General features: G+C 38.2%; 1 protein-coding gene across 5 annotated transcripts in view; it reads right to left on the bottom strand.

The window, feature by feature from the left end:
- The window catches only part of LOC139467983 (uncharacterized), a 33,676-nt gene extending 13,099 nt beyond the window's left edge, over positions 1-20,577 (bottom strand). Inside the window, exons 1-7 of one of the 5 annotated variants that reach the window (XM_071249610.1) lie at positions 20,413-20,577; positions 10,473-10,589; positions 9,384-9,401; positions 3,537-3,569; positions 2,643-2,884; positions 2,068-2,277; positions 42-1,496 (exon numbers count right to left, since the gene is read on the bottom strand). In XM_071249610.1, the coding sequence (XP_071105711.1) occupies positions 42-1,496; positions 2,068-2,277; positions 2,643-2,884; positions 3,537-3,569; positions 9,384-9,401; positions 10,473-10,589; positions 20,413-20,504 (2,167 nt within the window). In that variant the 5' untranslated portion in view covers positions 20,505-20,577. Of the gene's footprint in view, positions 1-41; positions 1,497-2,067; positions 2,278-2,642; positions 2,885-3,536; positions 3,570-4,084; positions 4,184-9,383; positions 9,402-10,472; positions 10,590-20,239; positions 20,323-20,412 lie in introns of those variants that run through there. The other 4 variants (XM_071249612.1, XM_071249613.1, XM_071249611.1 and 1 more) reach the window with 4 other exon arrangements.
- Positions 20,578-27,981: the final 7,404 nt, after the last annotated feature.

The following is a 27,981-nucleotide window of genomic DNA, read 5'->3' as shown; positions in this document are numbered from 1 at the left end:
ACTAGCTACCCTCTACCACAGAGAAAGCTTAAGATTCTTACTAAATGTAACTTTGTGACCCTTTGATCTCCTCCTGGCTTTTCTCAATCCACCCTTTCTGTTTCTTGAGCCTTCAGGAAAGTCTGTCTCTTCAGTAGATGAACGACCAAGCCAGCCGAACCAGCCTGACCTTTTACTTTCATCACCTTCCTTTTCATTTTGATCTTCTTTAAGCTTTTCTTCATCAGATCTGCTCAGCCATGAGAAGAGTCTTGATTTTGAGCTGCTGTCAACATCATCATCGCCAGGTTGTTGAAGGTCATTTGAAGCTGCTGGCCGGGCTGTCCAACTAAACCAGCCTGCTCGTGATCCTGATCCATCTTCAGCAACACTGTTGTCCTCCTTGTTATCCTGCGTTTCTGCAGTACTGGTTGACTCTGAGATCCTGTTCCATCCAAACCATCCTGGGTGTTGGTCATCCTCTTCTACTCCATGACTGTCTGCATTTTGATTATCCTGTCTGTTTTCCATCCTTGATCCCAACCATCCAAACCAGCCTGTGTTTGAACTCTGATGATTTGGCTCAGATTGTTCTGCATCTGTGTTTTCGGGAAGGGATGTTCTCTTCCAGTCAAACCACCTCTTCTTAGATCCATCATCCCTGAACTCACCCACATCACTCTCTTTCACCGACTCTGTCTGCCACTTTTCCTTAGTGGTCTTGGACAGAAGATTTCTGAATCTGTTCTTCCAACCTGGCTGTTCCTCAGAGTCAGATTCTTCAACATCAGCATCCGATTCAGCAGCAAGAGATTGTTTCCTTATCTCTTCTTCTGTTGTCTCGGACCTCTGAAACATCCCAAACCATCCTTTCTTGTGTCCTTTATGATCAGAATCAGATTCAGCAAGAGCTTGTCTCCTTGATTCTTCTTCCTCTGTAACTGTCTCTGACGACCGGAACATCCCAAACCGTCCCTTGCGTCCCTGAAGGTCAGAATCAGATTCAGCTAGAGCACGTCTCCTTGACTCTTCTTCCTCTGTAATGGTCTCTGAAGAGTGAAATATCCCAAACCGACCCTTCCTGCGTCCCTGAGGGTCAGAATCAGATTCAGCAAGAGCTTGTGTCCTTGATTCTTCTTCCTCTGTCGTAGTCTCTGTAGTACTGGACTGGAACATCCCAAACCAACCCTTTTTGCTCTTCTGCTCATCAAGTTCCCTGTCAGTCACATCTTCTTCTTCCAATAGAGATTCCTTTAACCTCTCCTTTTGAGTAATGGTTTCCTCAGTTTGGGATCCTCCCATCAAGTTCCTCACCCCCGAGAACCATCCTGAAGTGTTGGCCGAGTCCACCTCCTCTCCCTCATCTTGCGATGACTTGGCTGGCCTCTGCCTTTTCCTCCCCTCAGAATCTATGTATTCTATTGTCTCTGTTGTAACAACAGTCTTTGTCCATCTGGGACTAAAAATCCCTGACAGGCCGAGGGAGGCGGCATCTGTTGATTCTCTAGAGTTTTTATCTATGTGATCAGAAATAACACAATACAAATTTGAAAATGAACATTCAATAGACATTTTAACATGAAACTTAAAATGTCATACCAAGAAATTAACTTAAAGCTGGAAATCATGCTCAAAACTTGAAAGGAAATACAAAGGCAGCAACAATGAAAACTTGATTAAAACAAGACAAATCAATATATGAGGTGTTCAATTTGTTCATTGTCACCATAAATTGATCAGCATTACTGGAACTGTGCATTCAACATGTGCAATGATTTTAAACTCAAAGTTATAAGCTACTGTAAAAGCATGATAAGCCCAGATCTGATCAAAAACAAAGAATTCAAAAGCAATTGCATTGTTTTTTCGCAGATGCCTTTTTCAATATCATCAGTGATCATTAGTAGGTGAAAGTCATTGTTATGTCATCTGCACATGAAACCACAATTACACAACATCTATTGCAATAAACTCAACCCTATAGATATCATCATGCTAACTGTTGTCAAGGTCTATATCTCTTCCTCTTTCCAAGGAAGTCAATGACCATACATGTCATCCCTTTGACCAGTGGCTACAAGATCTTACCATATAGGTGACTGAGTGGAGTGGAATGCTGCAGCTGTTCTGATCTCTCTGTAACCTCGAAATCACTATTCAAAGACCTAGCAAGTGACTGTGATGATGATTGTGATGCTGACGATGACATTGCGTTGTTGCCGTTGCGCTCCAGATAGGATCCAACACCAGAAAGCCGACTTCCAGACCTCAACACCATTCCATCGGTTCTGTAGGTCACTTGACAAAAAACCCGGGAATCGTTTGTTAACCCTTAGTCTAAATCATTGTTTATAGCCCAAATCCTGAGTATGAGACACAACATTTACCTTGACTTTAACCCTAAGGCTCTGATACACTAACAATGAGATTTTCATCAAATCCTTATTTCCAAAAGCTAGGACCTGGAGACATGGGAGAAGGGCAGTTGATTTTTCAAAATACTATTCTTCTTGAAACTGACTGTGCCATGGCTTATCAAATGGAACGAATGTTTTGGGTGGGCAGAAATGAAAATCTCATCATTAATGCAGTGAGACCTTAACTCTACAGCAAGATGTTCTTGTGTTGCTGGGCAAAAGTCCATCACGTACACAGTCACTCACCTCGTGAATAGGAACTTGATCGGCTTCTTCCTTCACTGTAAGTGACGTCTTCTCTGTATCCTGACTGCTCCTCCGGAACACCTCTATCCACCCTGACCCTCCTCTCCTCCTGATGATAGGGGGGTGGTGTCTCCATGCCGCTCTGGGAGAGCACGTAGCCGCTGGCATGGCTGCTGATCCGGTGCCGGGACATGTTGGGGATTATGTCCGGTTGTCCAGAATACTTCGGATAATGGCTTCCACTGAAGTGACATAGAACTTGAGACTATATTGGGCTATCATCCTGAATTTTTTCTGTAAATCATATACTTGTTAAAACCTGAAATATCTTGCAAAGTCGTGCAGTGAATATCAGAAGTCTGATAATAAAAAATGGTTTCCCGGTCTGCCTTGTTGCTATTACCATGGTTATATATTTCCTACCAATATTTTTTACTTATTAACAGAATTGCAAATACATCTATCATGAACAATTATAAGCATTATTCAGTGTCATATTACACCAATTACTTATAGTGAAATATTGTTTGTTTGTTTGTTGTTTAATGCCACACCCAGCAATATTCCAGCTATATGATGGCGGCCTATATTGACATCATTAGTATCGATCCACGCAATTTGGATATGATGACATGCATCAACCCAGTCAGAGTGCCTGATCACCCGATCCCATTAGTCGGCTCTTACAACAAGCATAGTCGCCTTTTACGGTAAGAATTAGTTGCTGAAGGCCTATTTAACTCCGGATCTTCACGGGCCAGTGAAATATGAAAGGACTTCTGTGATTCCATATTCATGATTCTCAATATTGCCATGATTACATTTGTACCAGTATAGATCTGTTGACACAAGATAATCGTCAATGTAGTCACAAAATATCCAGTTGTTCCTTACCTGTGAGCGTATGTGTAGTCAGTCTTTGGGTTTCTGGAAAACAAGCACACAAGTTATAGCCTGCCACACACCAGTGTCCTGTATATCCCTATGATAACTATGGTATGACAATAGACTGACTGTGAACACCCCTTGTGAATGCAGTAGATTCCGCCTTGGTGACCATGCTAATACCTCATTCATAGGAGTGTTGGAGTACACTTACATGATATACAGATGCAGACATACAACATAGGGATGGTCTGCACAACTTCCTGATGCTGTTTTATAATACAATTTTTCTTTCATAATCCATGATAACATAACTCCCACTTTCATAATGACAAAAATAGAACAAGAAATATCATATTTCATATTTCCCTGACATTTCCTGTTTTTCAACAGCTGAATACTTTCTACATATTCATCAATTTTCAAAATTCTAAACCCAAAATACAAATATTGAAAATTTTAATCAGAAATAGGAGCCATGTTAAAATGGTAACTTAAACTGATAAAGCAAATTTCTTTTAATTTATATGGTTACACATTGCAGAATCATAAACAACCTGATGATTTGCTGATAAAACTTGCTGGGTATACACACAAACGTTAAACCTGATAAAAACTATATTCATAAGCCAGTACAACACAACATGTCAGAATGAGGAATATAGTCCATGTGGGCACAGTGACATGTTACTCAGTAGCTGTGTGAGTCAAGTGAAGTGCAAGGAGACAGGAACCAGGCACTACATGGGCGAGCAGTCTCCCAGTGCAGCTCCATAGCAAGAGGAAGGAAACACCACAGTATAGACCAACAGTTGACAATATTCACACTACAAGTGACAGATCTTGCACCGAACAGGGCGTAGACTGGGAGGATATTACATCAACTGTGAGGGTAAGGACAAGGAAGAGGGTGTGGTGGCCAGGCATAAAACCGATTTCATAACTGCCATCATACAGAGCTTATCCTATTGATAGTCTATATTGTGCACTTACTTTCTTAGTTAATCTAAGTGACATGTCTACTGATATTGATGTGGTGATGCAGTCACATTGGTTGTGTCTGGGCAATAATCAGTGTTCAAAATGAAGGGTCTTGGGTCCCGATCCACAAAACGTTTGTAGTGTTACAAGCTATCGTAACTATATAGTTTATCATAGTCTTGCGAATATCATCGTGCTACTGTGGCCAAGTCATGTTTTAAGTATTTGTAATAATAGCCAATTCCCTTCCACGGATTTTCCCACCTGAACGATTGTGGCCAAGTCATGTTTTAAGTATTTGTACATAAGTTAGATATTTTAGATGTTTCATTTTAGCTTTAAACTTTACATACAGTACCCTACAAACACTAAAAACCTTTAGAGTTATACAAGCCCTCAATACAATAAGCCTATCCCTGCACCCTGCATTTAACCATAGCCACCTTACTGGGTCTGACCCATGCGTATGCACTCGGAACAAGTTTCTTTTGTCTGCCTGCTTTAGTTTCTCTGGTCAGCTTACTATCTATTGTGTATTTAGTTTTAAAGGTTTCTGTCCGGCATATCCTGTTGGCAGTCATACACATTTATTCGAGGAGGTCACTTTGATTTATATTTGATCGTTTTCCTTAATATCAGCCCCTTGCTGATTGTGGATGTTGAACAGTGTGTGCATTCATGAACTCGGTATTTGTGAATTGAGGATTTCATTATCCAGGTTAGTTTATGTGGTCTTTATATTTCATATACTGTATATATACTAATAACTAGTATCTCGTCATCCTTCTAAATAAATGTTTTGTGTGAATGTAATGTATTCACAAAGTATTTACAATTTTATATAGTGATTCAGAAATAGTTAACAACCTGCTATTTATATTTAAAGATTTATTCATGCTAGTGCTAATGTGCTGGCTGATAAGATGAAGTCATGTAATTGTGTTTAATCTCCACGAAGGCAATATTATGTTCTTCTACAAAAATACTTATGATGTTTGCTTTATATTTTCAGGGTTTACTATGATTATTATTATGCACTCTGAATAAAGACGGCTGTCATGTGAACTGACAAGTAGCGTCGTGTTGTGTGTGCCCCACCAACATCCACCCCATAACCGCTACTACACTACAAACACTTTGTGGATCGGGCCCTGGGGCCCTATAGTATTTAAATCTGCACAAATGATCTGTTGGATGGCTTAAATGCCGATAAACATGATAAGGACCCGTAGAACTGTGCTTAATTACAAACACTGAACAACCATATTCCTTATGTTAAAGTGATGCTATCTACATGACTCTCGCTAATAGAATTACAGTATACATAATATATGCCACATATGGCTGAAAATTCTAAAGATTAATAATTCATGATCAACAGATTTAGATGAACAGTTAAGAGTAACTTGAATAAGCATGAAAATTCCTTACAGCAAAGATATGTGCATCTAGATGGACTAAAATCATAAGAACAGAAGATTGCTATTTATGTCATACAGCGAAAGGACTATCATTATTTGTTTAGACATTAATACTAACTGTATAAATAAATCTTGAAACATCTGTACCATGTGTAGTACAAGTGGCCTATATTCAGTCACCCATTAGTCAGTGGCTAATCTCTACACCCTCAACCATGCCAAGTTAACCCTCTAAATGTAACCTTCTTTGGCTCATCCCAGAACTGAAATGTGAATTTCATCTATCCAACAAAAGTAACATCAAACTACTCTCAAAACACTTATCTCCTCTGCATACATGGCATACAGATCAACTTGACCTTTGATGATGTTGACTGTTGATGCTAAGCATGCATTAGCATGATTAGTAGTTGGTTTTCATCATGATGATCATACTCATCATAATCATGACAACAGTTTTCATGGTTAATAAGCAAGGCAAAAGCTTGATGAGACTGTCCCAAATTGTATGACGATCATTAGTCGCATTAGAGAAGAGAGCAGTAGCTTGCAACGGTTCCATGGATCAGTATGTACTGTCATGTTATTAGCATCCCAACCAGAGTGAATGAATGCTGTCCTAAGCCGCAGTCAGCAATATTCCAGTTCTTGGTCAGGCAAATCTTTGCCTGATAGTATCAGCATCAATTTATGCTATCAGGGACCAATGACACACGATTGTCAGTCACCTCAACTGTTACATCTGTTACATCCAGCTAGTGTTATACCTGTTTATCTTTAAGAAAGTATATCAAGAACTGAAAACATTATAACAATATCAAGGTCATCGGTGGATCAGTCACTGCATTGTTGCTAATTTGAGATTACCGGTATGGAAATTGTGAATAAATTATACACTCTCTATCTGGTTTAGTACTGTAGATAATATTTGCATTTAGACATGTTAGAGCACAGTAAAATATATTTCCAGCTTAAGGCATTTTGAAATTTAAAATAACCATTTCCATTTCAAGAACAAATTCCATGATAAATGAATATCAAACTGTTTGGCAGAAATGACGATATCCAGGGTTTGTGAGACACACAAATGTTGAGATTTGACGCAGAAAAAGAACATACAGCATCCCAAGGGACTCACAATAATATACATTGGACCTACGGCATATCAAGAGCAGTTATGGGTGTCTGTTATTTCATCCATCAATCATGACCACGGTCGTCACTATATGGCTGAAATAATGCTGAAGAACACTGTCCACATGATCATTGATTCATTCCAGGCTCCTAGTAATTATCAAAACGTACAGTACACTACTATTTAATTACTTTACACTTGTACTGCCTGCAAGGACCCTTAAATTCAATTATTGAGGTCCCTTGGACCCCCACTTTTGTAAGGCAAGGGAAAACCCCGCTGTATCTTACTTTGTCTATACTAGCTTGAAACCTTAGATAGAAAGGTAATTGTGTGGCTGGCAGCTTCTACCTATCAGTTCAAAGCTAATGTCATACATATCGTTACATGCAGGCTTACATGATTTGTACTAATTGGCAAGAAGTACATCTTCCATGTGTTACCATGGTAACTACATTTTTTCAGCTTTGAACAATGATATGGTGTCATCAGAAACTGACACCGAAGCTTTATTAAAAATGTCTGGTAATTGCCCAAAACATGGCTAGCTGATGCTTATTGCAGAAAATATTGGTCTTAAATAATGTAAACAGTGTAATAGTGTGTTCTGAATCAATGAAAACTTTGCTACCATGACTAAACATGTGAAAGAGCGTTGTTGGCTTCATAGACTCTTCTACGAGTGACTAACCAGTGGGATAGTGTTAATTTCCAAGGCTGTCATAACTGAAAATGTACATGATCTATTGTATTATTTAACGGGTGCTGAAACGTAACTGTAGATTCTAGTTGTCTATACAATGAGTGAATCCTGTCAGCTGGGTTTCATTTGTTTTGCCATCACAGTATACAGGGAATACACTTTCTGGTAAGAAAGCTCTGTCTCATTGTCGACCTTGAGGAATACAGTAGTATGAATAGCTGAGCACAAATACACCAAAGCTTTGCCACACACATTAATAGACTGCATGTCTCCACCTATTTGTCCAACCTTCCAGTACAGACAGTTTTGAGGAACACAACTCCAGAATTGATAACTGACATGTTTCTAGTTTAATACTGTAAGATGCTACGATTCTAAGGTAATTATTCTATTCAGATGTCATCACTTTCACACTACCGACATACCATCAAAACATGACATTTTCAAAAAAATTTTTTTTAATTTACTAATCTTTCTATTCATTATAAACTAGCAATTCATCTTTTGTTCAACTTAACATTACATTCAAATATGACTAAATAGCATTATGCAGTATTAAAAAATTAGGATTTCCTTATTTCTGTCAAGGAATTGCTGTTAGGACAATTATTGTAGTTCACCTGCTACAACATGCAGTTATCTTGGACTATGGAGTCAGCACAGAATGTCTTCAGAGTGGCATTAACAAATTATAGAAGATAAGTGCAGGCAAATGTGGAGGTTTCTCTTTTCTTATCATTATCAGTGCTTCAAGGGGTAGTACACACTATCATGTTCGGTGATTCCTTCATCACCTGTGAGAACATACAGCTGCTGTGCAGTGTAGGGATGACACATCTTTTTTAGTCAGGTTATGAAATTAGGATGTGCAGGTTTCGAAATTAAGTGGGTTCTTGGGTCCTTGAGGTTTGCATCAATGGTATTTGAACCTAAGGACCCTTTAAATTATAACTTTTAATATTCACCCAATAACAGGGACCCAATGATTTCCAAGCTCTTTTTGTAACAGTGTGGTGGCTCATGGAAGTGAAATATACTCCCAAGGGAGCTGGGAATGATGGTTGAGTGCACACTGATCCATTGACCGGGGTAATAATAGAGTAGCCCTTTTGGGATGCCCCTGTGGCGTGGACATAGAACAATCTAAATAGGCTTATTGTTATTATTTATTATTAAATGAGCAAGGCTATGACCCATGTTGCAAACGTCAAATGAGAGACATTGTCATTTATGTGATGTAATCTGAACTCTCACTGGTGACAGAAAGCACTAGTATCCCTCTTTGGCATGATGTGCTGGTAAAATGTATCACTACAATGCTAGGTGGCTGTATGTATTCGCGGGTGACGGAGGAACATTTGTACACAAACCTATGAAGTATTGATGATGTATGTCGATCTAGGTGTTTGAACATACACCGAAACACAAATATGCAAACGACTCCAACATTTGCCTTCACTTTACATTGGGTTGTGTTCTCTCAAAACATGCATATCATGGGTTTGAGTGGGATATCATGGTCTGAATTCTGCAAAATAAAGAGAGCGTGAGCAAGAATGTGGCTACAAGTTCAATACCTACAGTGAGAATCTGGGCAATCAGTTTGGATAGTTTACCTGTGAGACTGTTCGAGTCTGTGTGGAGGACAAAGCAGCACATTTAGCATATCACACAGACATAATTAATAGCAATCAATCAAAACACACACACACACATAATTACACATCCAAAACAGGGCAACATATTTCTAGCATTTTGGTGAACAAGCTCAGCCATCACAATCTGCAGTGAATCATTGGGAAGTTTAGTAATGATATATTGAACCAAAAGTATCACAATATATTGATTAATAAGAAAATTAGTTATTATGTGTGTGTATAGATAGAAAATATATCATGTATATCATGGTATATACACCTACAAACTTGTTAGCAATTTTAAAGCTAAATACGAACAATCCATTGGCTGATCCATTACACATGTTAAACTTAAATGTTTTCAAATTTAATTTACTGTCTTCTTATTGTCCATCTTAACCATAGAAATCTTAGCAAATGTAAACATCTTAGTGGCCGTGAACTATTAACTTAGTATCAAGATTCATAAATTTGTATCAATTCTGTATCAACATATACAATATATCAGTAAATCTATATCCCTTGCATTCAATCATATAGCCATGACAGCAGTGTTCTAAATTAAACATGAAAGTCAAAACAACTTTCTTCTTTTCTTAATGACGAATTGCAAGATTTAGATGGTTCCAGGATTTAAAGACTCCAGCTAACATTCTAACCAGACGACCAACCAAAAGTATCTCATCTGCAAATATAGATTGTACTTCACATAGCATGAATGGAGACCCTTCACCCTGTTGACACCATTTCTTTGTTGCTTACATCATTGTACATTGGTAAATTCTTGACTAACGTGATTAAAAAACTAATACAACTGCATGCTGAAAAAAAACAATTCTGTTCCATCTATCAATATGACCAAGAAAGGTCATATTTTTATGCTACAAAAAGTATATGGTAAGCCTATACATGGTATACTGGTATATGCATACAAAAAAATGAATATCATGCAGTCTATCACATGACTAAAAATCTGTTTTAGCCACCTAGTAACATCTAATGCAGTTCTAATCTAGTACTGATCAAAAGAGATGACTAGAAGTGAGTGACACAAGGGAGGCAACTCACATGTCAAAGTACTCCAGACTGTGATATTCATCCCAGGTGGGAGACGTCCGACCACCACGGCTGTCAAATGGGGGTGTCTTTAGCAGGGAATCAACTTCAGAAAAGTCAAATCTGTCCCTGAAAAACACAACAGTACCATAAGTGAAACGTCTTTATCATGTATATGTCGGAAAAGTTAAACCTCAATAGGAATCAAAATGTTCAATGAAACAAAAGAAAATTCCCTATCTGACATGTCTGAAGCACATGAAATGTGACAGAGAATGAAAGTCAACTTGATGTCTGACCTGAAAGCATGGCACATGTGCATGTCCTGAAATATAGATTTATTAAACAAACGTCAACTCAAAGTAAGGATTTTCATAAGCTTGGAAAAAGGTTGGCAGACTGTTTCAGACAGAGTGTAAAGATACATACTAGAGACACATTTGTGTTTCATAGCTACAGCGCATGCTACATTTATCTTCTTAATCAGTGGAAGAAAGTAACATTTTTTGTCCACTACTCCTTTCAATGATAACATATTGCAAAACTCTTAAAAAGGGCAAATTTCTACTACTAGTACTAGTCCTTATGATACCTTAACTATTGGGGAGTTTGGCAAGGACTATAGGACTAGTGCCAATTTCTAACGCTGTTTATAATCATGATTATAATTATGACCATTAAGCAGGTCATTCAAGTTCACCAGTTCAATATTTCACCTGCAGCAGGTTCTGAGTGAAATCAAGGACAAACCTATCACTGACCTAAGCGATGCGGTTCACCTGTTATATGCCTAATCATGATTTCACTAATCCTAATACATGTTATTTTTTAGCAAGAAAAATATATAATAATGTATGTAAGGTAAACTTTGTGATGGATTGTGATAGATAATATAAATTACTAATACATGTAATATGCTAGTGCATGGCGTGTGAATTTCATTATCTCGTTCCTCATAGCAATGAGCTATAATCTTGTTACTATGGCAACGTCCAAAACATGGCAATTTCAATGCAAAAGATTCCCACAAAATACAGTACAGACAGCGTCTGGCCATACTACATGTACCAGGCCTGTACAAATACCAGACATAAGCTTGTTTGGTCCCATACATAATCATGATTATGTCTAAGCTATCTGAATGTTTTCTCACCAAGGCCACAAGTATTCACTAGAGGGTTGTGTTGTGTTGTGTTTTCCCTGGCCAATGAGTCATACAAAACAATGTGACATAAACTGTTAACGTGGATATATATCAAATACTATGTACATGATGTATACTGCAGTAATTACTTTAATAATATCCAAATATGTTTATTACCATCATTGCCAGACTTATCAGAATAAAGAAAACACATTTGAACAAAATAAAAAAATTCAATTATCCACCAAGGGCAGTTAGTTTTAAATTCTAGACAAATCTCAGAACAAGCTGAATACACATGAAGATAGTATTAGTAGCCATGGTAGATACAGAGACATTTGTCAAACATTCAATAGATTTGTCAATCATGTTTATGTCTAAGAAAAGTAAATACTGGTTACTTTCTATAAGTTTAAGGCACAGTTAGCATGGCAAGCTTAAAGATCTGGGCCAAATAAACCAGACTGTTCCATACAATATAAGTGTGTGGGAGTTACGATAGTTGTAGTGTGAGATCACTCTGTGTCACGAGTCTTTCTACACATTGTACATGTCACTGTTTCATGACTATCCTGAACACTGGATAACCAACTACCACTGAGCTCCAGATCAGCTTAAGATTTTTGTAAAATATGCAAAGTACATCCAATTGCCCAATTAATTTTGAGTTGCTCGTGTACAAATGAGCATGAATGGTTTCAAGAACCCAATTGTATAACCACGATAACATCACTGCATAATTACCATGATTACCCAATGTAGCCATTTCAGCTGGAACATTCTGAGTCAATGACTGCCTTTATTTCTTCACAAATCTTTACTTACTAATCATATGCAGGCATCTATCATGTAAATATACAATAAATAATGCACAAAGTATCACCACAAACAGCATATAAGGCAACGTTATTTCTAACATTGGATAGTTATTATTGGTTCATAGTTACCAAACGGACTAGACTAGAACCCTGCTACTTGTTTTTACTAACAATCTGGTTAAGATGACTAAACCCAGGGTGTTACCATGGTTACGCAACACACAAATTTTGAGATTGGACACAGACAAAGAATTTACTGTGTCCAAAGGAAGCACAACAATATTCACTGTATCTACAGCGCATCTAAAGCAGTTATGGGTGTCTGTCATTTCATCCATCAATCATGACCATTGTCCACATGATCATTGATTCATTCCCGGCTCCAAAGCACTGTAATTATCAAAACATAAGGTACACTACACCATTTCATTACTTTACAGGACCCTTATGTTGCCTGCAAGGACCCTTAAAATTAAATACTGGGGGTCACCTGGGCACCGTTCCACAAAGCGATCTTAGCGTTACGACTATCGTAAGCCAGTGTTAAAGTATGGGACTTACGATCATCTTAGTTCTAAGATGGCTTTGTGGAACGGGGCCCTGGACCCTACTTTTGTAACCCTGCAAACCACAAGTATGACCAGTCCAGGATGAGCTCTGGACTAGTGGGATTAATTCATAGTGATTACAAAAAGCACTCATAAGCATGATCAGTATGATTAATGTGATCAACAATATATCAACACGAGAATTCAATTTTTCAAAAGGATTTTCTAATAACCTTGATCATGATGATAGCATCATAATGCTTCCCTCATCATCTCATATTGAATTTTCTTTCGGCTGGCATTAACTTAACAATGGCGAGATGCATGGTCATTAATCAAACAGTAACGGCTGTCCCCACTCAGAGCCCGCTGACATGCTTTCCGCCATGGGAACAGGGTTAATGTGTACCTGTGGAGACCACGCTTCCTAGGTCAGACTCACCAGTAGAAGACAATAACTACCACAAGATCAATACACTTTGAATACAGACACAACCATGTATCGCACAATCAATCAGGCCTATTGAATTAACCCTTGAATAGCATGCAGCCATGGCTTCGAGATGCCTCAATATCTGCCTGTGCACAAAGTGGTGAAGTGGGATGTAAAGGGTTAGTGTTACTATTGGCGGGTTTTCTGCACTGAAGCCTTGTTTGGAGTAAAACTGAACACGTGTGAACATAATGAAATATCACAATTGCTTCCAACATACAAATAATTGGAACAAAATGTACTATTAATTCTTACAAAAAAGCCACAATGACTGTGAAATAAAGAAAACATTCTACACAGAATTTATGCATATTTATCATGTTTATGCATATGGACTGGCATCAGCTGTATTCATCATCATCATCATCATCATCATACAGTAAGATCCATCAGTCCCACTATGAACTATTGCTAGGATATGAAAACTGCAGCCATGTTAAACATGTTAAATTCTAAAAGAATGCTCACCAATGTCATAGTAAACTGTCCTAGATATTCTCTTTGGAGTGCTGAGGATGTTTTTGTTTGCATCTCAACCTGGCCTCCAGAGGAACATGGAACAAACACGACGGTCTGTGTGTTACATCACAAGCCGACCTTCCCTGGTGTCTGCTAATCACTACACAATCACACAAACACTAACAAGCGTTCTGTTACACAAGGAACAGTTATTGACCCAGAACACAATACAATATTTTAAATATGTCAGTTATTTGAAACAATTTCTGTAGAACTATCATGAATGTGTCTATGTAAAATATTAATATTAATATGACACAATTAAAATGCACAGAATACCACAATCATGACAATAGAACCATACTTAATAGTGTAACAAGTTCACTGCGAATACAAGGAATAGCTGCAAGATTATGATGTGGTGTTAAACAGTCATCATTCAATCATGTAACGATATAAGAGAGATATAAGTTTTAAGCAAACAATGCTTGTTAAATGAATGTAAATTATCACTTTTAACTTGTAGATTTTTAATACTTGGCCAGTCATAATAGTAAATACAGTTATAGCAAATGGCTTATCTACATACGTGATCAACTACTTGTAGTGTTTATGAAGTATCCCAGAGACATGAATTAAACATATACATAAAGTAACAATCCCATTACATGCTCGTAGGGACATTATTGAAAAAGATTATCACATGTACTGCTGTGCTCCACCACTAATGCTTAATCTGTTAATCTGCGCTACACTAATCAATGCTATTGTTTCAGAAGGCCCAGCAATGTGTTGTGTGAACTGCCACATGTATAATTTATCACCATGGTCACTGTTGAATATACTGTCTACGACAGCCAGCACTTATCATCACTGAAATATGGGAAGAATGTCAGCCTTAAAAACATATCACAGCCACCTCCGACCACGCCGGCATGTCCATGTCCTACAATATCATTTTGTACTTTTCTCGAGAGAAAAAAACAAAACAAGAAGCACTCACTGAAATAATTTCATCTGCAGTTTACACTCAACTTAATTGTATGATCCTGTGCATCAACACATGTAAAACAGATGTTAAACACTGACTATGATTCTTGGACTCAGTAATTTCCTCTTAGCATTGGACTATGTTATAATCGGAGATCCGGAAACCGGTCTGTGCGCCAGACTTGTCCGATTGTGACAGCAAAATGTCTAATTTGAAATAGTACAAACCTGACATTTTAAAATTTGCCAAAAGAACATTTTCAAAAAAGTAATAGCAGGACATTACAACCTGAGACCGGATATCACATTACAAAGGATAAAGAGCTGCAACCAAACTGACATGTGTTTTTGTGGTTGAATAGTGTAAACACGACTAGGAAAGTGACACTTGAATTCTTTCGACTCATGCATAAGGATCCAGCACCTCAGATATGAGAGTGGGCATGGCCAAAATGCAAATATCCGATTGGCAAAATATTATTTCTGGATCCCTGGTTATAATCATGATAATTATGATATGCTTTACATTGTTCACATCAATACACTTGTGATGAAACATAACTGGTTATCATGATGATTGTTGAAGTACACATCTTTGTTATGTATGGGAGACTGTAATAATGGAATCTTGAATACGTCAGCACCATCAGTTTTTCCGAATTTGTCTTCTGATGCAACACCTACTTTAATTACACGATTACAGTGAAAATGAGCAGTAAACCAAATAATGAAAACATTTCACTTTAGCAGGTATAGAAACTTAACACCTGCAACAGAAAAATTTGAAATCACATTGCATAAAATGTTTACCTTTGCATACCAAGCATGGACAAAGGTCATGATCATGATTATAGCTTGCTATTATCATGACAATGATTATTCAGTCATATTCACATGGATAAGGCACAACCATGACAAATTAATCTGTCACCATCAGTTGTTTTTAACCATGGTGCATTGTGTTCGGGCAATGAGGATGAACATATTATATCACAGCTCCATGTTTCAATGCAACAAGAGCTGTAAGTGTAAGGGTGTAACATGAACGTGCAGTAAACTACTTTCTGAATAGGAGTAAGTAATTAAACCATCCATATCATGACACTTAGTAGTGTGGCTCTTGTTGAGGTGCCTAGTGATACAAAAGGCCAGTGGGTATCTAGGTACGTAAACAGCCTCCCCTAGTTTGAATAAAGATATAGTAGAAATAGAGAGCTGCGACATGCTTGACATGCTAATACCCTTCACCAATGTGTAGCCACAGTAAATACTTCACCTACCTAAACTCACTGTCACAAGCCGATAACGTCAGGACTTCATTATCGCTGACTAAATCAGTGAAACCGTTGGGTTTTGAAACTGCCGGTCCTGGTGGAATGGCAACTCTAAAAATTACCAGTCCCCTCTAATTTTTGTAAGTCCCAACTTTCAACAATAAATGCAATGACTTCATCTCTGAAGTAACTTAGTTAGATTCACACATCATTCACACAAAGTTCAGTCACAATTTTCTAAGTTTTAGTTTTGGTATTCGAGACTAAGTCACTTCAAATGTATATTTAACCTCAAAGCAAAGCGAAATTTTATTTCCTTGCACAAAAAATAGACAACAGGAAACTCTGGTGGTAACAGACAAGCTGACTTTACTGACCATTGATATACTGAATATCACCAATGTTTTGTTCAACAACAAAGATGTATAAGGTACTTTATTTGCCAGTCCATGGGGACTGGCAGTCACATGAATTAACCTAATTTTACCGGTAAAAAACTGGTAATTACCGGTAAACAGGAACACTGCTAAATAATACTAAACTCAACACTAAACATGCTAAATACTAGTGTTAGGAAGCAGTTAACAGTACCTTTCTTTGATAGGAAAAAAATCATAAATGTCATTTTACTACATGTTCTATGTCCTGCAATACAGATATATCAAGTTTAGAGAGCTGCAGATGAGCTGGGTAAATGTAAAAAAATACGCCAAAATAAATTACCATTACTCACTTAGTTTTGTGTACTAATAGACAAGAGAAATTTCAACAACCCAATAGTATTATGTAATATAACAACCATTTGCGTAATTACCCAATCCATCCTTTTCAACTTACATACCTGTACTTTTTACACATCTTTATTTATTGAGTTTGATTTTACACCGCTTTAAGCAATATCATGGCGAGGGACACCAGAAATGGGCTTCACACATTGTACCCATGTTGGGAATCAAACCTGGATCTTCGGTGTGACGAGCAAACACCTCAACCACTAGGCTACCTGACCGCCCCCTTTATTTATAGGCATCTATTACAGTGAATATGTATAAAAAAGGCACATCTTGCTTATTGTTAATTAGACATGAGTGTGTGAGTATGGTTTTATGTCACTTTTTGCAATATTTCAGCAATGTCATGACAGTTGAAACTATCATCTTCACACATTGTACCAGCATTTCAAGCAGATTTTAAAAAAATTCTCGTCATGCTCATTGGCGTAACCATCCAATAAACTTGACCCAAACAAAACTATCAATACCACAAATGTTCAACGTAAATTATAATTTGTGAGTACATACTCAAAGGCACAAAAAAGTATCTGGAGCAATGAGTTCAACTTGGAAAAACAAAGGAACGGCCTGGAGGTCTGTGGATTAAAGAGTTTTGATGTACTAAGTATATATTTGGGTCCATCTTATTATCCAGCATTAGAAATTTACACTAGTTCTGTAGTCCTGGGCAAACTGTCCAATAGTTAAGATATCATTAACATGGATTAAGGACTAGTAGAAATTTACCACTTTTTAAAGGATCTGATATATGTTATCATTATATCATGTATATAAGGACTAGTGGACTAAAAGTGTTAGTTTCTACCGCTGTTAACTAGTCATGAATGTGTATGTGTAAAATCACAGATTTCATGACAGATTTCTTGGTTGAAAACTAAAACCAATTGGAACACTGTAAAATTCCCATACTTCAAGGTTCAAGAATGACAAGGGTATTCACCATGAATGTCTTTAGTTAACATGGAAGCACCTGCACTAGGACAAAATGGTACGCAAGCCCCCAAATAATGTACCTTCATAGATCAAAATAATCAGATGTATCAATGGAACTATTCACGGTGAATAATGTCATCAGTGAGTCATGTATTAAAGTACCCAAAATAACATCTAAATAATTCTCTGTTAATGTCTTACCCTGTCATTTCAATGAAAGAATACACCTTTGCCGTGTCCATGTTGAAAGCCATGATGTTCAGGTCACTGCTCCTCACCTGAACTGAGTGCATTATTTACCCGATGAGATCAGTAACCATGGATCAGTGAATAGACGCTAATGCACAAACCTAACCTAGGTGTAGAAGGTAGCAATACCATATCAATATATTAGCTGGGTCATGACACCAACAGTTGAAACCCTGACTTAGAGCGGTGAAACGACACAGCAAGGTCACGATATGATACACATCATGATACGTAGGTCACAATACAAAATGTATCGTGATATACATATTTATGTCAAATCATGTGGAAACTTCTTGGCAATAAATATTTAGAGCAGGTTCCAAAGGAAAAGTTAGCCGTAGATACTTATTCATAACAGCTCCTTTTGGCGAACTTGAGAGCTAATTACAACACATTTTGCAATAATTCACTGACAAAAAGGCTGGGGTGGGGTCATTAAACACATAGTAAGTTATATTTTTTAGCAAGTGTTTTGTCTTGTATTGATATAGAAAAAAAGGTATGTACCATATTGTCATATGAAAGGTCACGATGCACCAGTACAGAACTGTATCGTTTCAACCCTAGTGCTCAGGACCAACCCATACAAAGAAAACCATTTGTTAAGTTCTGACAATCATGACACTGATGACAACCAATCTAGACACTGTCAATGCAAACAAACATATTATGATCTTATGATGATGGTTGATACACCACTGCATCACTTCACATGACCATGGTGATGACTGTATCCTGTATATCATTACATATATGAAATTTAAAGCAATTTCATAAAACATTTGGCAGGCTATCCAACTATAAACTAACATCATTTTACAAGGAAGATGATTTTTTTAGGACTACCGTTTTAAACACGTGGAGATTTCACATCCCTGATTACATTACTAAGATCATAAGGACCACATGACAATTTTTTAATAATAAAGCATTATTCAAAGAATCTTCTTTTTAACATGTGAAACCAGAAAACTATGTGAGAATGGAATTGCTATCAGTACTGGTATACAAAATATTTAAATATCATGTTTATGACATTCTGAGTGTTGGTATTACTTGCCACAAAGCATCAGGCAGACAGGTACTAATATTTGCACAGAAATCATTACTGGTCAGTCTCCAAAATTATGGGGGATCAGGGACATTTGATGTTTCCTTCTACAGTTTTTCAATCTAAGGACACCAAACTCTTTATCTTTTAAAATTATGGCTATGATATAGACCCCTTGCCTTTCATGCCAAAGTTTTTACACTGCTTGTGCACTGTAGGAAATTGTATGTGTCCCATGGTTCTAATAATTTTTACTATCTTTGAAAATGCATATAACCTCCTTTCAAACCTAAAGTGTATTATTTCTTATCTGACCATCCTTACATATTATGATACCCACACAACAAACACTGGTGCTATCGTGATAATACAATAAGCATGTGCTTCGGGCTGTACTGTGCCGACATCTACTGAGCTATGTGGTCACTCTTGAACATGTTGAAAGGAACAAGCCAATCACTTGACCGATAGATCACAGAAAGTGTTAGCATACAACTTCATGTCACCACAAAGACAATATGTCCACACAACTAATAATCAATCACTTTTAGTGCTTGCTACTGAAATATAGGATGTCACAAGCAGGTCATATCAAACCATAAACATGGCACCACCCCAGGGCATGTCTTCATTTTCATTTCAAATAAAGATCCAATCAGATCAGTCACATGGCATCTGCTTGAAAATAACTAAATGTTAACAGCAATATGCATATACTCCATCCAGGTCTATTCCTATGTTAGAAAGTATGATGTTTACTTGAATATTATGTATATATCTGAAATTTGTAATCATGATTCATGCCATGGTGCGAGGATTATCCACAGATGTGCGAATATCAAAACCTTTACATGAACCAAATACTTAAACATGACACCAATAACCACAACAAGTGTCAAAGTGCATTGCCTAATACCAGCTTTTATATCCCAAATGATCTCACTGATAACATCATATCATACCTGCAGTATAGCTATGCCATTGCCGGCGGTAGTACTCAGAATTATACCGTAAATATACACAAACCTAGTCCCTTCGTCCGATTTTTGGACAAACGGACGACTATGCATGTAAATGTAACTCGAAATTTAAAGGACCGGGGTTCCCTCCAAGTCGAACGCGTCCTCAACTCAAGCATTTGATTCAAAACATAATGTGGAGTAGGTCACTCGTCATCAACCGCACAAGCGATTACTCACGGAGTGCACGGACTTTCCGGTGTAGATTCACGTTGTATAACATCTGTGGTCTTCACTGGTTGAGGCGACTGTTTCGTAATTCGCCTTCCCATTGCGTATTTCCCGTTATCCACATCGGACTGTGTTTAGTTCGTGCATTCATGTGCTTGTGTGTATGTCACCGTGAGTGTGTGTATCAATATGGCCTTCATCACTGAAGCTTATTTTCATTGGTCGCTATTTTTAGAAATCGGAACACACCTGCTCGATAACTATTTTTTCACCCACGCGTGCCAAGGGCAAATAACTCTTACACAACAAAAAAGCCGGTATATACCGCTGGCCCGGACTATCAATATTTAATGGCAAGAACTGAGAGGAGCGGATGCCGTGAAATGTCAAAAAGTAGTCAGTGTAAATAATTCATCAGCAAATTCATCAAACAAAAGCCTTTCCCGGAATGTACAAATTAAATTAAAGAAGTGACTATTCATCAAACTAATTACCGCATCAAACAGGCCAGCGGCATTGCGTTCCATATTCCAATCATAATATAATTACATGTATATTATTATTTTGCCTCAAAGTGAGATTGACCAATCAGAGAGCAGAACTACTAACCCCCATATGAGTCCTGAACCGTCTGTAAAAATCGAAGATGGTTGTTACTAACCTAAAATGAGACGCCTCGCTCATTATTATTTGCTACCCTATATTATCACCTTGTATACGGAAACTAAGGACACCATAACTAATATTGTCATTTTGATAATTAAAATATGTATTTTAAACGATATCTATACATAAGGCCCCAAGGTATCAGTATCTAAACATATTACTCTTAGACTCCTGGAAAATACCAGTAATTATGAACGCTGTTTGACTGGCATTCTTGAAGTTGGTAAGTAAGAAATAGTACAAGACTTACGTGTTGAAGCAGTAGTACACCACACGGAATATTGATTGGACTGTAATCCAAGATCAAGTTTAGATGCTACTTTACATATATGTAAGCCTTGTCGATACGTGCAACTTTCTGTGCCATGCTGTGCCCCGAAAAAAAGAAAAGGCCAGTGTTCAAAATAAGCGCCTGCCAGTAGGCTCGTGGCAGTTAGGTCTCGTGTCGAGCCCGTAGTTTCAATTTTGTATGGGCCTGCAGCACATTTACGCGTCAATTTCTTTGGAACAGTAAGGTGCATTTTTTTAAATGAGGACCTGAAGAGTTTAGTCAGGGCATGCAGCCTTTCGCGTGTGTGGATCCTGATGGCAGCCTGGCATTATTTTTTAATTTCGAACACTGGAAGAGACACTGGCAATTTGGCATCTTAATTGGATACAATGCAAATCCAGTCTGTTTGAAAGTGTAGTTTATTGGTATAAATGCCATCAATACACTCAGAAAATAATATTTTCCAGTTGGGTTAGAATAGGCCCCAGTAACCTTTGCTTGCCATGGTAGACGAAATGAATCCGGTGGTCTGGCTGGGTGACTTCGTTGACTGCCTGTCGTCGTAGCCCCATGGTGTGGAACGATGCTCATAAATATCAATAAAAAAGTTGGTCTGGTCCAGACTTATTTACAGGCATCCGCGATGTTGCTGGAATACTGCAGTGTCAAATGACAATTCTATCATGGTTGGAGACGAGATGAAAGGCGACGCTCATCATTTATTACACATCATGATCAAAACTAAAAGTATCAGCTAGAGGATGTTAGATTCTCAAATCAGGTAATTGGCCATGTTTATACATATTTAATGGTAATGCAATCTACTTAAATTACTTATAAGATGATACAGGACATAACAGAGGTGTCTTCATGATCTAGCCATAACAGTTCGAGGCCATGTACAATCATCACCTAATAGAGAACATGTGGCACCAACAACGAATAATACGTATATTTAATATTTCTTTAACAATCAACTAAACTCCATTTGCAAACTATCATCACTTGCGAAATGTTCGTGCACTGCAGGAATGTAATATTAGTCTTCCACTACATGACTTATCAATAGTCATATTTAAAACAGCCCTACTTTAATTATTACAACAAATATTGGCCTACCAAACTGAGTAAATAAAGTTTAAAAGCTAAAACGACAATGCGTGAACAACGACAGAGCTTTAGACCGTACGATAGTCGGTGGACCAACTCAGGTATAAGAAATATAAGGTCAGGTGAGCCAAATTACTCGCAAATGTAGGGTCATTTAGGTTAGGGTTTTTCAGGGCCTAATGGCCTACTCCCATGACATGGAAATCTGATTGGCGACGATGGGCTGGGCCTAGACCTTGTGCAAATGCCAATTTGGATACGATAAATATCGGACGTCATACGTTTTCGGACGACCACGTTTATCGGGCTATAACGGGGGTGTAGCAACACACAGACATTGTAAATACTGAGATGATGGCTTGTGTATTTTAGTGAAAGATGTCTTCGATGAGATGTTTTACAGTTGTTCCTGTGATTAGAGAGAACACTACATATATAGATCTAGAGATCTGTCGATCTTGCCCTTCCGCAAAACGCTATTTCTATATCCGCTTCTTTCAGATTGTCCAACATTTAATTATATTACATTTACAATGACAATTTTACCTCATTTCTAATTTACATAACGTCACTTCGGCCGCTATCGTCACTTAGGCCTACTGCCCTGACGTAGGGACAAACCACAGAAAGTCGGCGATTATCCTTGACCTGGATAAACTACAAGCTATCGTACATCGGCCATCGTTACAAGAATTTTAATTACTTTAACATTTCAGCTGCTGTGAGAATCTTGTCGGCGGTTTCCCTGTAGGCAGAACATGTGAAATATGATACTACTGACGTGGTTTGTGCTTGCCAGCTCAGTGCCGGTGCAAACTTCAAAATGGACCCACAGCTAACGCTGTCAGCGAGAATGTTACGTTGAAATTAAACCAACCTCAACTGTACTTGAAGGCATACACACTACCAAACACATCATCTATCCATGTCTGTTGTCCTCAAACGATAATGAGTCCCCCAAACAGGATTCCCACTTGTTACCACTTCTTGAATTTCCGCGCATTGTCATAACTGATCAAAATATTGACAGAAAACGTCATCACTTTATGCGCTGTTGAGGGAGCCTTAATTTTATGACACACACAACAATTAATGCTCCCTTTGAACGTTACGTTTGACGTTGTGAAATTGATATAGATCTCGATCTAAAACAATTTCTCGAATGGTGAAACCTAACCACAGTAGAAACTCATAAAGTCTAATGTGGAAGATACAAAATAAATGACAAAGTTGGGCCGATATAACTAATAAAAATCATGATTGTGAGATACAGATAGAACGCCCACTTGCTGAACGCGTGTGTAAAGGTAGTTTTAATGTACATGAAAAAGTACAGACATGCCAAAACAACACCATGAACAAAATGTGCTATAAGACTTATCATTAAAGGCAGGTGTGTATCAAACCAGACTATAACATAAATCCAGTTGACGTCCCCCATTATCAAACCGGCAATGTGTTCTTGATACCACCGGCAATTTATTTTTTTAACATATCTTTGTAACTATGTAACAATGTAAATCAAGTACCGCGGAATGTTGTTCCATCATATGGGCGGATACAGCTTTTTTGAAAGGGGTTGGGGGGGGGGGGGGGGGGGGGGGATGCCTGTCTGTACAAAATCCTATACATTTGCAGATCATCGATATGTCGATATATATTTTAAAAACTATTATATGCACATGGGAGACATAACCGTCACAAATAGATTAGATAAATCTGAAATCAAAACCTCTGGCTAGTTATGTAACTGTCGTTAGTGCTGAGGTGCATATTCTGTACAAATAACCTTTAGGAATCGTTGTAATAATTAAACTTAGGTATCTTCAAATTCACGAACTGTTACGTAAGTATACAATATAATGCATCCACTTACCTCTGTTGGTCAGTTTTGACGGAGAGATCGAGGTATCGGAGTAAACGATCTGATTATAACGTGATGACGAGCAATACCTGCATAAAGTGAACAAGACGTGATAGGCTTGAGCCCACAACAAACAGTGGAGAGGCGCCGGGGGGGGGGGGGGGGGGGGGGGAATCCAAATGTAGTATGTTGTAGGCAGTACAATTATCTAAGAGAGGATTTTGATATTTTGGAACCCTCCCTTTTAACAATGTGATCCGCGCTTGTTCCAGTTGAGACAGATGGCGCGCCTTAGTGAACCATCAACACACAGAGTAAGGAAACATCTTGGAATAAATACCATACATGTTCACGATTGTGCATCCTCATTCATCGGCCCACCCTGCTACCCTCCATCAAGTCGGAGATATTTACAAGAGACAATAAGGATTTACTGTTCATAAATGCGGTGATTATTTTTAGACTATGATATGCTCAGTGAGGCATGGACTGCCATGACGAGAAGTTGACTTTCGAGATCTTAAATCCGGTTGTAGGAGATTCAACTGTCATCAAGTGCACCTGATACTGATGGCGCAACGCACTCCTCCCTCGATATACAACAGTTACCTGATGAGGGTATCCCTTACTGTCTATGGTACAGTATAGGGATGGGACGAGTCCAAATTTACTACCAGGGTACCCACACCCCTATTACCCAACCCTACCCGGGTACCCACTGTTGGTGTCAAGAGATAGGTACAAAATGTCCGATTGGGAATAGTTTGACAGTAGCCTTGGCAGAATGTATCTAGATATACGTATAAAACGATGTGGTCATGCATAAACTGAAGTTGACTGAAGTCAGAAGGAACGTGTTCATAGTCATAAAGAAATGCGAACATTAGAGACTTAAAATTGTCGTGTAACCATGTAGTTATATAGTGAATTTTTGTCATGAAACAGTAAATCACGTGACTAACCACGGGTCCGGGTAGTCCTGTGGGTACCCGGGTCCTACTCAGTACCCACCCGACCCGAGTTACCCGTCCCAGCTCTTTAACAGTACGTTTATCTGACCAAAATATATTAATTCAAATCGGCCAGTTGCATCACTGACATGTTGCCTTTGCTATGTTTTTGCTTTGGACTAAATAATATAGGTCAGTAGGGGAAAAAACCCGAATACTTAAAGACGTGTATATCAATCTAGACATTAATATAACACATTACAAGTAAACAGTATGACAGAGATATAAAACATGCAGGTTAGGGTGAAATATTGCCTTATATTATACCGTGTGCACCTACCTGACACGAACTGTCAAACCGGTCTGTCCCGATGATACGACCCGACAAACACTATTAAGACCAATCATGAACACTAAACATAGGTTTGTTCACATGTGGCATAGCTTATCGATGACTATACATAGTGATTCACAGGGACTTTAACATCGATTGAAAGACGAAAGCAACACGTGTGAGAAGTTTGTAACAGCTGATCAGAGGTATACTTACAGCGTGGACAGCCTCTCTCCAATCGGTGGTCAGAAGACCTTAGATCGGTGGTCAGAAGACCTTAGATCGGTGGTCAGAAGACCTTAGATCGGTGGTCAGAAGACCTTAGATCGAACATCAGTGATCCAGAATATGTGCTTTAGCATCCACCTCATTGCATTCAAATTTGACCGCGCTGCCTAAATGCGAGATGTTTACATTCTGCAACGGCCGATCGCTGTTGCTTGGCTGCTGTTTGTGTAGGCGTTGAGATGTATGATTCAGTTGGGAATTTAGTCCCTTAAAATTAGTCGTGGATAATACACAGATTTATTAACTTACCGACAAGCTAAGGAGTAAGTCACGTTCCGTTCTTTGTTGTAACATCGCGCAGCTGGTAATTGTGATGCGAGTTATCCACGGAGGGTTAGGCGGGATCCAAGGATGCAGTAGGGGTGCCACAACGCTGTCCCCCACGTTACGCTCTGATTGTCACAGTGTCAAGGGGTAGTCGCTGAATTTTCCGAGTGGGATAAGGTCGCGTGTCTCTTCATTTAATTTATTCTCCGTGAATATGCAAGTCTCATGCATGGCTGGACAAGAAGTTTACTATTATATATTTTGCTAATAGGGGTAAGACGATCGGTTGACAATACTTTTTATTTTCTTATGGTCCAATTGAAATAGACTAATTTAAAACCATACAACACACATTTGTAAAAATCAAAATTCATTGCATTTTAGCAATGAAACATAACGCAGTGACCATTTTTGACGTTATTCAGACAGAACATTGGATGGAGGTCGGGTTCTATTGAAAGAGTCATCATTTTTAAGATACGGGTAAATATTTTTAAAGTTTGTACGTTTTATCTTCATTCGTAAACAGGATGTAAACAACGTTGATATCTCATATAAGAGATAAACAACTCCCACTCGTCGTGTATTCTAAATTAAACAGATATGTAGTTGTCAACCATGACATCAATATTACCATTATGCATGGTCCTGATGTTGGCAAGGTAAACCCCATACAACCACAGGTCATTACACAGAAACAATGGCTGGTTTCATTGATACACTAAGGGATCGGGTGGTCAGGCTCACTGACTTGGTTGACGCATGTCATCGTATCCAAATTGCGTGGATCGATGCTCATGATATGATAGTTGAAACCGACTACCACTTACTGCTTATTTGTCCATCGTATGTCAAGTTACGGCAACTATATCTCAAAGCAAAGTTCTATTGTCATTCTAACGTCCACAAATTTAATATGCTTCTGTCATCACCAGATACATATATTATTAAACAATCTAGCAAAATATCTATATTATGCAAATGAAGTTAGAAATGCGAAACTGAAAGCTTAAAACCTGTCTGTACTCAACTTTTGTACACAAAGGCCTGTGACCTATATGTATTGGAAATAAAATGAATGATATGAATCACTGGATTGTCTGGCCCAGACTCGATTATTTACAGACCGCCGTCATATAGCTAGAATATTGCTGAATGCAGCGTTTAACAACAAACAGATAAACAAACACCAGCACTACACTTACAGACCATTATTTAGGGATGTAGGGATTCAGGGAGTGCGGCGTAAAACAACCAACCAACCAACCAAATCATTGATACACGTCAAACATTTCTTGATGATATAATTAGCAACATTTTGACAGCCGGGCGACAGACAACGCCCCGTGGCATAAACCAACCTAGGATTTACTCAACATGCAAATGAATGAAGATGAAACAAAACTGTTTTATATACAATGTATATATTGCAAACAAATAATTAATAGTTTGGTGCGGAGACATAATATTTCTTATGGAACTGTTTTCAAACTGTTGCCAAAGATGATGCTTTATGTAGGAAGCTGTATACGATGACATATAATAAAACATGCACGCACGCACGCACGTACGCGAATATTACATCCGTTATTCAAAGGGTCACGAACTTCGATTGACGAAAGTACTGGGAGCTGTTACAGCTGATCATACTGCGACTATGCTTGTCGTAAGAGGCGACTAACGGGATCGGGTTGGTTAGACTCGCTGACTTGGTTGACGCATGTCATCGTATCCCAATTGCGTGGATCGATGCACATGGTGTCATTCACTGGAATGTCTGGTCCAGACTCGTTTATTAACAGACCGCCGTCAAAAAGCTGGAATATTG

Source organism: Haliotis cracherodii, unplaced genomic scaffold, assembly GCF_022045235.1.
Source record: "Haliotis cracherodii isolate W230 unplaced genomic scaffold, xgHalCrac1.p SCAF_2, whole genome shotgun sequence".
NCBI classification, from domain to species: Eukaryota; Metazoa; Mollusca; class Gastropoda; order Lepetellida; family Haliotidae; genus Haliotis; species Haliotis cracherodii.
This window is presented reverse-complemented; position numbering and strand designations above follow the sequence as displayed.